Here is a 13,976-nt window from a genome sequence, read left to right on the forward strand (position 1 = left end):
AGCTGCCTTCTACTAAATAAAATGTTTTGAAGCTGCCTTCTACTAAATAAAATGTTTTGAAAACTCTTCTACGTGTGTCTTTGTTTATGAACTTGTGTGACTGAAGTTGGATCAACTACAAAAATTTAAAGTACGAGTTGTAGTTCTATGCAAAACTTGTTTTACATCGCCAGCTGACAAAAGCCAAAGGCGTCAGGTGATTGTGCTTGTGTCAGCCTGTTAGCAAAATCTATAATGAATCAATGGACAAGTTTTAACTAAACTTTTGGAAAATTAACATTAGATACACTTCTACAAGTAACTTTTGAAACTTTAACATTTTTTATTACTTTCTCTGTATTTGAACTGCATCTCTACTTTTGGCTTCAACAAAAACACTAAAATATTATTTTACTTCGGATAACCAAAAAGATGGAAGCTGAAACAAAAGGACCGTGATGGGTGAACCTAACAAACAAAGCACAAAAGCAAACTGCGCTGCGGTTGCTCGCCCAAGGCTTTTCAACTGATTGCCATCCATCCATCCATCCATCCATCCATCCATTATCTTTGCCTGATTCTTCCTTTTCGGGTCACGGGGGTCACTGGTGCCCATATCCAGCAGTCACTGTTAGAGAGGCGGGGACAACCAGGTCTCCAGTCCATCACAGGGAGACATAGAGACAAACAAGACAAACATTCACTCACTCACACCCAGGGACACTTTAGAGCAGGGCTGTTCAACTGGAGGCCTGGGGGCCCAATCAGGCCCATGGGTGAGCTCAGTTTGGCCCACCAATGTGTTTATATTTAAATAAAACTAGATTTAAAACCATTAAACAAACTTACCCCTCCCTGGGCTGCCACCTTACCGTGGTAGAGGGGTTTGAGTGTCCCAATGATCCTAGGAGCTATGCTGTCAGGGGCTTTACGCCCCTAGTACGGTCACCCATGGCAGACAGGTCCTAGGTGAGGGACCAGACAAAGTGCAGCCCAAACACCCCTATGATGAGAAAAAGAAATGGACTTGATGTTCCCTCGCCCGGACTTGGGTCACCGGGGCCCCACTCTGGAGCCAGGTCTGGAGGTGGGACATGTGGGCGAGCGCCTGGTGGCCGGGCTTTGACCCATGGAGCTCGGCCGGGCACAGCCCGAAGAGGAGACGTGGGTCCCCCTTCCCATGGGCTCACCACCTGTGGGAGGGGCCAAAGGGGTCGGGTGTAATGTGGGATGGGTAGTGGCCGAGGGCGGGGACCCTGGCGGTCTGATCCTCGGCTACAGAAGCTGGCTAGTGGGACATGGAATGTCACCTCACTGGTGGGGAAGGAGACTGAGCTGGTGTGTAAGGTTGAGAGGTTCCGGCTAGAAATAGTCGGACTCACCTCTACGCATGGCTCTGGCTCTGGAACCAGTTTCCTTGAGAGGGGTTGGACACTCTTCCACTCTGGAGTTGCCTCTGGTGAGAGGCGCCGAGCAGGAGTGGGCATACTTATTGCCCCCCATCTTGGTGCCTGTGTGTTGGGGTTCACACCGGTGAATGAGAGGGTGGCCTTCCTCCGCCTACGTGTGGGGGGACGGGTTCTGACTGTCGTTTGTGCTTATGCACCAAACGGCAGTTCAGATTATCCACCTTTTTGGAGTCCTTGGAGGGGGTACTGGAAAGTGCACCTCCTGGGGACTCCTTTGTTCTGCTGGGGGACTTCAATGCTCATGTGGGCAATGACAGTGAGACCTGGAGGGGTGTGGTTGGGAGGAACGCCCCCCCCCCCCCCCCCCCCCCCTGAACCTGAGTGGTGTTCTGTTGTTGGACTTCTGTGCTTGTCATGGATTGTCCATAACTAACACCATGTTATAGCATAAGCGTGTCCACATGTGCTCTTGGCACCAGGACACCTAGGCCACAGTTCGATGATCGACTTTGTCATCGTCTTATCTGATCTGCGGCCACATGTCTTGGATACTCGGGTGAAGAGAGGGGCGGAGCTGTCCACTGATCACTACCTGGTGGTGAGTTGGCTCCGATGGTGGGGGAGAATGCCAGTCAGACCTGGCAGACCCAAACGTATTGTGAGGGTTTGCTGGGAATGTCTGGCAGAGTCTTCTGTGAGACGGAGCTTTAACTCTCACCTCCAGGAGAACTTCAAACATGTTCCGGGGGAGGTGGGGGATATTGAGTCCGAGTGGGCCATGTTCCATGCCTCTATTGTCGAGGCGGCTTACCGGAGCTGCGGCCACACGGTTGTCGGTGCCTGTTGCGGCGGAAACCCTCAAACCCGGTGGTGGACACCGTCGGTGAGGGATGCTGTCAGGCTGAAGGAGTCTTATCGGGCCTTTTTGGCCTGTGGGACTCCGGAAGCAGCTGATGGGTACCGGCAGTTCAAGCGACATGTGGCTCGGGTGGTCGCTGAGGCAAAACTCGGGCATGGGAGGAGTTTGGAGAGGCCACGGAGAATGACTTTCGCATAGCTTCGAGGTGATTCTGGTCCTCCATCCGGTGTCTCGGGGGGGAAAGTGGTACACCACGAACACTGTTTATAGTAGGGGTGGTGTGCTGCTGACCTCAACTCGGGATGTCGTGGGTCGGTGGGGGGAATACTTTGAAGACCTCCTCAATCCCACTGGCACGTCTTCCACTGAGGAAGCGGAGCCTGGGGACTCTGGGTCGGGCCCTCCAATCTCTGGTGCTGAGGTCACCGAGGTGGTTAAAAAGCTCCTCGGTGGCAGGGCCCCAGGGGTGGATGAGATTTGCCCGGAGTTCCTTAAGGCTCTGGATGTTGTAGGGTTGTGTTGGTTTACGCGACTCTGCAATATTGCGTGGACATTGGGGGAAGTTCCCCTGGATTGTCAGACAGAGGTGGTGGTCTCACTATTCAAAAAGGTGGACCGTAGAGTGTGTTCCAACTACAGGGGGATCACGCTCTTAAGCCTCCCTGGTAAGGTCTATTCGGGGGTTCTGGAGAGGAGGGTCCGTCGAATAGTCGAACCTTGGATTCAGGAGGAGCAGTGCGGTTTTCATCCTGGTCGTGGAACACTGGACCAGCTCTACACTCTCAGTAGGGTCCTGGAGGGTGCGTGGGAGTTTGCCCAATCGGTCTACATGTGCTTTGTGGACTTGGAGAAGGCGTTCGACTGTGTCCCTTTGGGAACCCTGTGGGGGGCACTCTGGGAGTATGGGGTACCAGGCCCTTTGATACGGGCTGTTAAGTCCCTGTATGACCGGTGTCAGAACCTGGTCCACATTGCCGGCAGTAAGTCGGGCTTGTTCCCGGTGAGAGTTGGACTCCGCCAAGGTTGCCCTTGGTCACTGATTCTGTTCATAACTTTTATGGACAGAATTTCTAGATGCAGCCAAGGTGTTGAGGGAATCCATTTTGGTGGCCTTAGGATTGCGTCTCTGCTTTTTGCAGATGATGTGGTCCTATTGGCTTCATCAGATCATGATCTACAGCTTTCGCTGGAGCAGTTCGCAGCTGAGTGCGACAGGGCCGGGATGAAGATCAGTTCCTCAAAATCCGAGGCCATGGTCTTGAGCCGGAAAAGGGTAGAGTGCCCTCTCCGGGTCAGGAAGGAGGTCCTGCCCCAAGTGGAGGAGTTCAAGTATCTTGGGTTCTTGTTCATGAATGAGGGAAAAATGGAACGTGAGATCGATAGGCGGATAAGTGCAGCGTCTGCAGTGAAGTGGGCGCTGTACAGGTCTGTCGTGGTGAAGAGAGAGCTGAGTCAAAAGGCGAAGCTCTCAATTTACCGATCGATCTTCATTCCCACCCTCATCTATGGTCATGAGCTTTGGGTTGTGACCGAAAGAACGAGATCTCGGATACAAGCGGCCAAAATGAGTTTTCTCCGCATGGTGTCTGGGCTCTCCCTTAGAGATAGGGTGAGAAGCTCTATCATTTGGGAGGGACTCAGAGTAGAGCCACTGCTTCTCCACGTCGAGAGGAGCCAGTTGAGGTGGCTCGGGCATCTGTTTAGGATGCCTCCTGGACGCCTCCCTGGTGAGGTGTTCCGGACACGTCCCACCGGGAGGAGACTCAGAGGAAGACCCAGGACACGCTGGAGGGACTATGTTTCTCGGCTGGCCTGGGAACGCCTCGGGATTCCCCCGGAGGAGCTGGACCAAGTGGCTGGGGAGAGGGAAGTCTGGGCCTCCCTACTTAGGCTGCTACCCCCGCGACCCGACCCTGGATAAGCAGAAGAAAATGGATGGATGGATGAAACAAACTTACCTAATGACAGTAACTGCTGGATGTTGGGCCCCTGAGCGCTTGGCTTTCAGTACCTGTCCCCCCAAGTAATTTTGTTGAATAGCTCTGATTTACAGTTCCCAATCAGTCTAACATGCATGTTTTTTGTCTGTGGGAGGAAACCTGAGTACCCGTAGAAAACCCACACTGCACGGAGAGAACATGCAAAAAGCCCTGGGTGGGATTTGAACCAGCGACCTGCTTGCTGAGACAACAGCTCTACCAACTGCGCCACCGTGCTGCCCCTTTTTGCTATCCAACCCAGATTAATTAATGGGGTCCTCAAAGTGTTGATGTCAATCTTGGGATTTGTTTGTAGTCTCATCTCTGCTGTCCAAGATTCTTCACAAATAGTTGTGTCGCGTACTGGTTTTGTTTGATCAGGAAAACAAAAAAAGCATTGATGTTAAAACATTTTAAATACTTTCTGTTGAAATAACAGCAAATCAACATTATGTTCAAACATTTCATGTAATCAAAAACAAAAAAAAAATCATTTCAGTTTTTCTTTAAGGGCTAAAGAATGTGGGACGTCTTATGAACAGCTGCTCATTCTGCAGGACAGTGACTGGAGAATAATCACGCATCGTTCAGATTAGAAGGAACTCAAAACCAGTTCTGTAGGGTCTTAAAAGATGACCTCAAGTTTAGAGGTCATGGTCATGAAGGGCCTTTTTAATGGTAAAGTAGTAAAACTATAGGTTAAAAAAATAGTAAAACATGGCATATAGTTGAACAATTTTCTAAAGGCAATATCTTATGTAGCCGCATAAATGGTGTGTTGCCACTTTAACATGGTCAATTGCGGCTTCTGTATAAAAGCACGTCACTCCTGTCTGGCGTACACTGCGTGCGTCACGACGTCTGCTTGCTTCCGCTGCTGATAACCATTCTCTGTCTAGCCTCTTCTCTGCTGTGCCTCCTGGGTATAAGACCTGTCTGTCTTTTGTGTGCCCAATTCATGGCTTGAAGCTACATGATCCAATTTATACAGCAACTCTATTATAAAATTGTGCTGTAACATACAAATTTGCAGTTTTCAGATGAGCTTTCTCCTGCTGTTCAGCTGGATTCTGCTCGCTGTTGTTTTGCCTAGAGAAAAAAATATAAAACTAACTCGGGCCCTTGCCCTACTGGCTGAGGCTTTGATTTTAATGAACTGAGTGCACCACTAAATCTGTTATTATGAAATATTGTGACGCGGCTGTTTCATTAAGGCTGTTTGTTCATTTAAAAAAATTTTTTTTGTTTGTTTCAGGGACTGAGACTTCGTGTGGTGGCGGTGGTGACCCCAGGTGGCGTTGTTGGTTTTCACTCATTGCAAATTGACTAAAGAATTAACATTCTCCATTATAATCCAAAAAAGTTCAATCTGGTCCTCTGGACATTCAAAAAAGCAAAAAAACAAAGCAAAAAAAATCTAGAAACGTTTCGTCTCTCATCCAAGAGACTTCCTCAGTCTGAGGTGCTGTTTTCAGCTCAGTCTCCTAAATAGCACCTTCTCAGAGTGGATCAACCAGTTTGCTGCTGACAACCAAAACCAGCTGATCACATGCTCAAGAAGGACCATCAGCCTAACAATGGGTCATTAGCACACTGATGGCTGTTTACTACTCACAGAGGGCTGAGTGATACTAGCAATCACAGCATTGTAAGAGGGGGACAGTTGAACCCGGAGGCCTCCACCCCTGTTTAATGATGGACAATTTCTTTTCACAAAGATGGCCTCCTTTACTCCTCTCTCAAACCATCGTTCCTCTCTATCCAGGATGTGAACATCTTCATCCCTGAAAGAGTGACCGCTGGCCTGGAGATGAGTGTAGACCGCCGAATCCTGGCCTGATGATGTTGATCTTCTGTGCTGGGCCATCCTTTTGGCCAGTGGCTGTTTAGTTTCCCTGATGTAAGACTGATCACAGCCCTCCTGACACTGAACAGCATACACAACATTACTCTGTTTGTGCCGGGGGACTGGATCTTTGGGATGAACCAGTCTTTGCCGTAATGTATTTTGGGGTTTAAAAGCCACTGGGACGTTATGTTTAGAAAATAAACGTCTCAGTTTCTCTGATACCCCCTCAACATACGGAATGACCACTGGTCTGGGTCTGGGTTCCTCCTTTTCACCTGATGGCTGACTGGAGTCCTGTTTGGGTTTCTTCTCTGCTTTCAGGAAGGCCCAGTTAGGATATCCACATTGCTCTAGAGCCTGTTTTGTGTAGGATTTCTCCCCAAAATACATTACGGCAAAGACTGGTTCATCCAAAAGATCCAGTCCCCCGGCACAAACAGAGTAATGTTGTGTATGCTGTTCAGTGTCAGGAGGGCTGTGATCAGTCTTACATTGGGGAAACTAAACAGCCACTGGCCAAAAGGATGGCCCAGCACAGAAGATCAACATCATCAGGCCAGGATTCGGCAGTCTACACTCATCTCCAGGCCAGCGGTCACTCTTTCAAGGATGAAGATGTTCACATCCTGGACAGAGAGGAACGATGGTTTGAGAGAGGAGTAAAGGAGGCCATCTTTGTGAAAAGAAATCGTCCATCATTAAACGGGGTGGAGGCCTCCGGGTTCAACTGTCCCCCTCTTACAATGCTGTGATTGCTAGTATCACTCAGCCCTCTGTGAGTAGTAAACAGCCATCAGTGTGCTAATGACCCATTGTTAGGCTGATGGTCCTTCTTGAGCATGTGATCAGCTGGTTTTGGTTGTCAGCAGCAAACTGGTTGATCCACTCTGAGAAGGTGCTATTTAAGAGACTGAGCTGAAAACAGCACCTCAGACTGAGGAAGTCTCTTGGATGAGAGACGAAATGTTTCTAGATTTTTTTGCTTTGTTTTTTGCTTTGTTGAATGTCCAGAGGACCAGATTGAACTTTTTTGGATTTTTCTACCTGGATTATTGAGCATGCATCAGGATATTCTCCATTATAACGTTCATATTCGTTTTAAAAGATAACCACACCCTCAGTGCTACACTTAGAAGGAACTAAAATATCAATGTATTTTTGTGGGGAAACATTTTAAAATTACTTTTACTATTGCAATGGTTTGCTATCTGGGTGTCCAAATACTTCTTTAAAGCATCTTCAGTTGATCCAAAATGCTGCTGCCAGAGTTTTAATTGGAGTTAATAGCAGAGATCATATTCAATTCAATTCAATTCAATTCAAAAATACTTTATTAATCCCAGAGGGAAATTATTTGTTGTTGTAACTCGTTATCCTCATTTCATTAAGAGATGTTATAGATACTGATGGCTGTAGGCAGGAAGGATCTCTTGTAAAGGTCCATCTCACAGTGGATCCTAAGAAACTGGCTGCAGATGCCGTCCAATCCGTCCACCCAGACTCAGCTGGCCTCTCGGTTCCCCTCGGGCTGTAGGACCGCCCAAATGCTGGGCAGAACTCCTCCTAGAGCGATGGCCACTCCTCCCAGCAGTCTGCTGAGCTCCTCCTCCTCCAGCCAACTGTAGGTGCCAAGGGATGATCTTGTCTTTCCACTGCCATGAGCCGTGTCTCCCGCCAGCTCCAGGATCCCAGTGGTCAGGCACCCGAGCACAGCTGGTAGGCAGATGAGAATGCGTCCACAGAACATCCTTTTCAACTCATATCTCTCCATATTTATCTCTCCAGTTTTAACTTCTCTCCATTGGCTCCCTGTCAAATTCAGAATAGAATTCAAAATCTTACTTCTAACCTACAAAGCTCTCAACAACCTAGCTCCATCTTATATAGGAGATCTTATTGTTCCATATTTTCCGAACAGAGCACTTCTTCGTTCTCAGACTGCAGGTTTACTTGTGGTCCCTAGAGTTTCCAAAAGCAGAATGGGAGGAAGATCTTTCAGTTATCAGGCTCCTCTCTTGTGGAACCAACTTTCAGTTTCTGTCCATGAGGCTGACATATTGTCCAGTTTTAAGACTGGGATTAAGTCTTTCCTTTTTGATAAATCCTATAGTTAGGGTTGGCTTGTTATGCTGCTATAGGCTTAGACTACTAGAGGATAAAGTGACTTCATTTCCTTAATTGAATTGTTAAAATTGAATCGTTTTTGTTTGATACTATTTCTATCTTAACGTGTGTTTCTTGACCTGCCATTGTGTATCTGTTCTTACCAAACCCAGCTGCTTGAAGCAGATGACCACTTGTCCTGAGCCTGGTTCTGCTAAAGGTTTCTTCCTCATGAGGGAGTTTTTCCTTTCCACTGTCTCCTTCATGCTTGCTCAAGATGAAAGTTCTGTGATGGAATTAAATTCAAAGCAGTCTGCTCCTCAGATAGCTAGTGTTAAATTATTATTTTTATATATGAATGTTTCTGTTCAGTGCCCTGAGATGACTTCTGTCAATGCCTCAGTGTGGTGAAGTATTAGTTTAAAAGTTTAGTTGGTTAAAGTAGCACAAAGTATGCAAATCAGTAAATGATAGAGTGTACACAAAAGAACATAAACAACCTTGCTGAGAAACAAATTATGAACCAAAGGAGCAAAGAATTCATCTTCTTCTTTGTTTTACTTTGGCGGTTGGCATTCAAAGTTTTGAAGCATTACTGCCATCTGCTGGTTTGGATTATAAACTGGAATGACGCTAAAAAAAAAAAAAATTATATCTATAAGGATGTATAAATAAATAAATAACACTCATATTCTTTCAAATAAACGAGTCTGTTTCAGGTATCTCAACAAGATGTTCGTACTTGCAGATCTTGAATTTTATTGTACCAACACTGCAGGGTCGAATCTGACGTTTATTGCAGTGAGTCTATGAATCATTTGTCTTCTTTCATGACTGCATTTCTTGCAGATCATTAGCACATGTTGTATGGTCTCATCTTCCCCACAGTAGTCACATTTACAGGTGTTATGCTTCCCTATGATGAATAATGTCCTGTTCAGTTCTGTGTGTCCAAATCTGAGTCTTGATATGACAGTTTCTTCCCTTCCGTTTCTTTCAGCTCTCCTCATTTCTCCTGCTTTTCGTTGAATTCTGTAGAACCATTGACCTTTTCTTGCTTCTTACCATCGCTTTTGCCATTTTTCCCTCATTCTCTGCTTTGTGAAGCTTTTTATTTCTCCCCGACTGAATTTTACATTTCCACTGAGATGTTTTTGGTGGCCTCCTTTGCAACTTTATCTGCTATTTCATTTCCCTATATATATATATATATATATATATATATATATATATATATATATATATTTCCCTATGTATGGATATGTAATATCCCTCTGTGAGCTGGAATCCATAAAATGTAACTGTCAACCCCATCATCTTAATTCTGAATAATGTTTGCTGTATTTCCATCAATATGTCTAGTCTGCTTTCTGAACAACTGTTTTTTATACTAATTACTGATGAACTGGAATCTGAGCATATGACTGATCTGAGTGGTTAATTATCTTCTATCCACTGAACTGCCAGTAATATTGCGACCATTTCTCCTGTGTATACTGATAATTTGTTGTTTAATATCTTCCCTACTTTAACTCAAAACTCTGGTAATGAATGCTGACCCTATTTGCTCTGCTGTATTCTTTTGAAGCGTCTGCATATATTTTTACATATCCATAATATTGATTGATGTGTTCAATAACTGTATTTGAATTCAATCCATTTATATTAGGAGCAAATAATTCTGAAAGAGATTGAAGGTGAGGAGGATAACTTGTAGGAGGGCTGACTACTGATTTGAAACACCTGAGCTAACGAGCTGAATGGATGCAGGTGAAAGAGGAGAGCTGACAGAAGGGATGACTGAGGAAAAAATATGGGAAATAACCAAGAGAGGAAAACTGGAAATAAAAAAACAGTTTATAACAAAATATATGCAGTATATTGTTGGTCAAACCTTTAAAATCCCATGCAGTACTGTAAGATATGTTCCAGTGTTCCCAGCCTATAACATAAAAAGTTTGGTTGTGCTCTGGTCCACCTCCCCCTCTGTGGTGGTCAGGTTTTTATCTGGACCTGTTTCTGCCTCAAAACTCCTGTTTCCTGTTCCAGAAGGAAATCTCTGAAAGTCCTCTCGTCTCATGTCGTTACAACACAGTTAAAGAAAGCTGGCAGCCATGTGGAGACTTTCTGCCAGCAGGTCGCTGAAGTTCCTGGCTGTCTTGGTGGTTCTGCTCCTGTTTGCCCAGGTCTTGCAGAATTCAGTCAAAAAAGACCCAGCTAAGTCAAATCCTGCCAAGTACCAGGGTCACCTCCTGCCCCCCCTCCCATGCCGATACCTCCTGAACCAGGCGGAGCTGTGCAGGGACAGGACCCCCTTCCTGGTCTTCATGGTGCCCGTTGCACCTCGTGATGTTGCAGCTCGGGAAGCCATAAGGAAGACATGGGGAGCTCCAAGTCCGGACACGTTGACCCTGTTCTTTACAGGACTCCAAGAGACAGGAGACCTGCGCCCAATCCAGAAGGAGCTGGAGCATGAGAGCAGGCTGCATGAAGATATCATCCAGATGGACTTCATGGACTCCTACCAGAACCTGACCCTGAAGACCCTGATGATGATGAAGTGGCTGGGATCCCACTGCCCCAACACCCCCTTTGCCATGAAGGTGGACGCTGACATCTTTGTGAATGTGTTCCACCTCAAATACCGCCTCCGGACCTCCCCCACACAGAGCTTCATAACAGGGTCAGTGATCTGGGATGGCAGGCCCAGGAGGGACCCCAGCAGCAAGTGGTACCTGTCAAAGGACATGTACCCGGAGGACAGCTTCCCTCCTTATGTGTCTGGACCAGGGTATGTGTTCTCCTCTGATCTGGCAGGACGGATATCCTGGGCTTCCAGGTCTGTACAGCTGATCCCCATGGAGGATGTCTACGTGGGTCTGTGTTTGAGGGTCCTGGGGGTCCGGCCCGTCTACTCCCGCAGCCTGTTCTTCCTCAGGAACCTCTTTGAGATCCGAAAGCTGGACTACGACAGGTGCACCTTCGCTGGACTCATCATCGTCAACAACTTTGAGCCTTCAGAGCTGCTGCGGGTTTGGCCCGACTTCTTCAAAGGTCACGCCCACTGCTGAACACCTTCCAGGTGACTTCACTGAGGAGCAGCTGTCAATCAAAACAGGAAGCAGAGCCATGACAGGACAGGAAGCAGGTGTGGACGGTCTGATCTGGAATAAGGACATCCTCATCATTGTACACTGCTCAGAGGTGAAGCCAGCAGTAATGTCTTCATCCATGTCCGTCAGTGAACCAGGTGAACCTCTGGGGGTTCAATGAAGCTTCAGTGAAAAACAGCTGGATGTACAGATGTTTATGTTCAACCTTCTGATCCGAAGCTGCTCAGATCAAGTGTCAGTTTCAAAGTGCCTGTTTTGTGTTTTTGTCCTCAGGACTATGATGTGTTTCTGTTGTTCGAATGAATGTTTCAGATGATTTTATGTGGAAAGAAGCCAAATCCTGTGTTTTTAAAAAGTCTGTAAACCAAAGAGCAAAAGGCCCCAGCACTGATGAGGCTGATTCACCTCACATCAGAGATCTTTTAAAAGCTTTAGACGAGCAACTTCAGTCACTTTATTCATTTCCCAGCTGCCATTTTAGATGAATATGTCTGTTAGCAAAATATCTCATAACTCAGTGGACAGATTTTATTGAACCTCTCAGGAAGTAATAATTGAATATACATCTATAACTGATTCACTTTTAGAGTCGACCTGATTCAAGATGGCCGCCCCAGCAAAGCCATTTTAGTAAATGCAAAATGCTTGTAACTCACTGGATTTACAGATACTGAGCTGATATTTGGTGTGGTGGTCGCTGAGTCTTTCTTAACGTATTTGATGAGTGCTAACATAGTGCAGGATCTTTGTTTAATGGTGGAGTGTGTGCGTGTGGTGGGGGGATGTGTATTTTTCAAGGAATGCTTGTTTTTTATCTTTGCTGTTCACTTTGATGCCGTAGTTTATTACAGTGGCTCTTCAGTGCTATTAGGGCTTCTCTAAAATCTTGTTTTGTATAAAGCTGCCTCCCCCGTGCCTGTGCTCACGCTCGGTGGTGGTGTGTGCAGTGGGTCTCTGTCCAAACAAACCGGCTCATCTGGAGCAAAGTGCTTGTTTTTATTAATGTTCGTTCGTTCGTTCGTTCGTTCGTTCGTTCGTTCGTTCGTTCGTTCATTCATTCATTCATTCACACCTGCTGCACTCGACAAATCAACAAGAATGTTTTATTGTCATTGCACCAGATGTACAATGAAACTGAGTTTCCCGTTTAGAAAAAGTAAAAACGTACGTGTAGATATGTGAAGGACACTTTTAAAAACAAGGTTATTCATGAGACTAACTAGACCTGTCACGATAAACCATAAATTAATTAATCGCATGATAAATGAAAATCATCAACCTCATTTTCATTTATCAGCTTTATCATTTCTTCGTGTCTCTCTCTTTCTGCTGAAGACACTGGATGACAAAAAGCTCAACTCCAGTGCTCTTCACTGACCCCTCCCTTTCTAGTTTATTTGAAGTCCGTTTAATGATCCAAAATTGTGTTTTTGGATCGTTAAAAGCAATTAAGCTGAGAAGCTAAGCTATGAGCTAAGCTAACAGGCCGACATCGTGGAAAAAACCTCCGTCTTGTGGAAGCTCCAAAATTCATGGTTGAAACTTGTGCCTTTGTGTAAAAAGTTGTTTTTCTGTGCAACAAGAAGCTGAGAACTTGTTTACTGATTTTATTTTTTTTTTAATTGAAAGCTTTGTGTGAAAAATGCTATGCTAAAGAGCTCAAACCACACAGCGTCCGCCATTTTGAGAATCGGAAAAAGGAAGGAGAGAAAGCCCATGTCACGTCAAGGAGCCTCCCTCCCATTTTTCTTAGAGATACGCTGCTCGCTCCCTCACTATCCATCCTTGGGTTCAAACAGTCTTATACTGCTATGCGGTGGTCAAAAAAATGACACTACACTCAATATGAATTAAACATTTCTTCTTAAATTTTACAATGATTACTAATTATTGTCAAATTTCAAACCATATTATAGTTTATCACTATCCTGATGCATGTTCAATAATCCAAGTAGAAAAATCTAAAAAAGTTAAATCTGGTCCTCTGGACGTTCAAAAAACAAAACAACAACCAAAAAAAAAGTAGAAAAGTTTTGTCTTTCATCCGAAATACTTAATCAGTCTGAGGTGCTGTATTCAGCTCAGTCTTATAAATAGCACCTTCTCAGAGTGGATCAACCAGTTTGCTGCGGACAATCAAAACCAGCTGCTCACATGATCAAGAAGGACCATCAGCCTAATGATGGATCATTAGCACACTGATGGCTGTTCACTATTCACAGGGGGCTGAGTGATACTAGCAATGGACGGTTTCTTTTCACAAAGATGGCCTCCTTTACTCCTCTCTCAAACCATCGTTCCTCTCTATCCAGGATGTGAACATCTCTATCAGGGATGTTCATATCCAGGGAACAATGGTTTGCGAGAGGAGTAAACCTCTGACACTGGTGGCCAGCAGGGAGCAGTATAACTCAGAAAATGACATGAAGTTAATTACCGTTATATGCAAATAAACTAGTACATTTGAATTATTTATTTAAAACAAAACTGTGTTTTATGTGACTTTTACACCAAACTGCCTCCTGGATGTATTTCTCAGTTAAGTTCTGAGCTGTAAAATGAAGTTGTGCTGATAATAATGCTGCTAAACTAATAATGCTGCCTCTGATATGTCACTTTGCTCTGCTGCAATAAATGCAGCTGCCTTCTACTAAATAAAATGTTTTGAAGCTGCCTTCTACTAAA

The 13,976-nt window shown here is 45.4% G+C and overlaps 1 protein-coding gene across 1 annotated transcript; it reads left to right on the top strand.

Moving 5' to 3' along the window:
- The first annotated feature begins 10,292 nt into the window (after positions 1-10,292).
- On the top strand, positions 10,293-11,315 carry LOC119413565 (beta-1,3-galactosyltransferase 2-like). Its single transcript, XM_037680619.1, has one exon. It carries the CDS (start codon positions 10,293-10,295, stop codon positions 11,247-11,249), a length of 957 nt encoding a protein of 318 aa, XP_037536547.1. The 3' UTR covers positions 11,250-11,315.
- The last annotated feature ends 2,661 nt before the right edge of the window (positions 11,316-13,976 follow it).

This window comes from Nematolebias whitei, chromosome 8 (genome assembly GCF_014905685.2).
Source record: "Nematolebias whitei isolate Nwh7 chromosome 8, NemWhi1, whole genome shotgun sequence".
NCBI classification, from domain to species: Eukaryota; Metazoa; Chordata; class Actinopteri; order Cyprinodontiformes; family Rivulidae; genus Nematolebias; species Nematolebias whitei.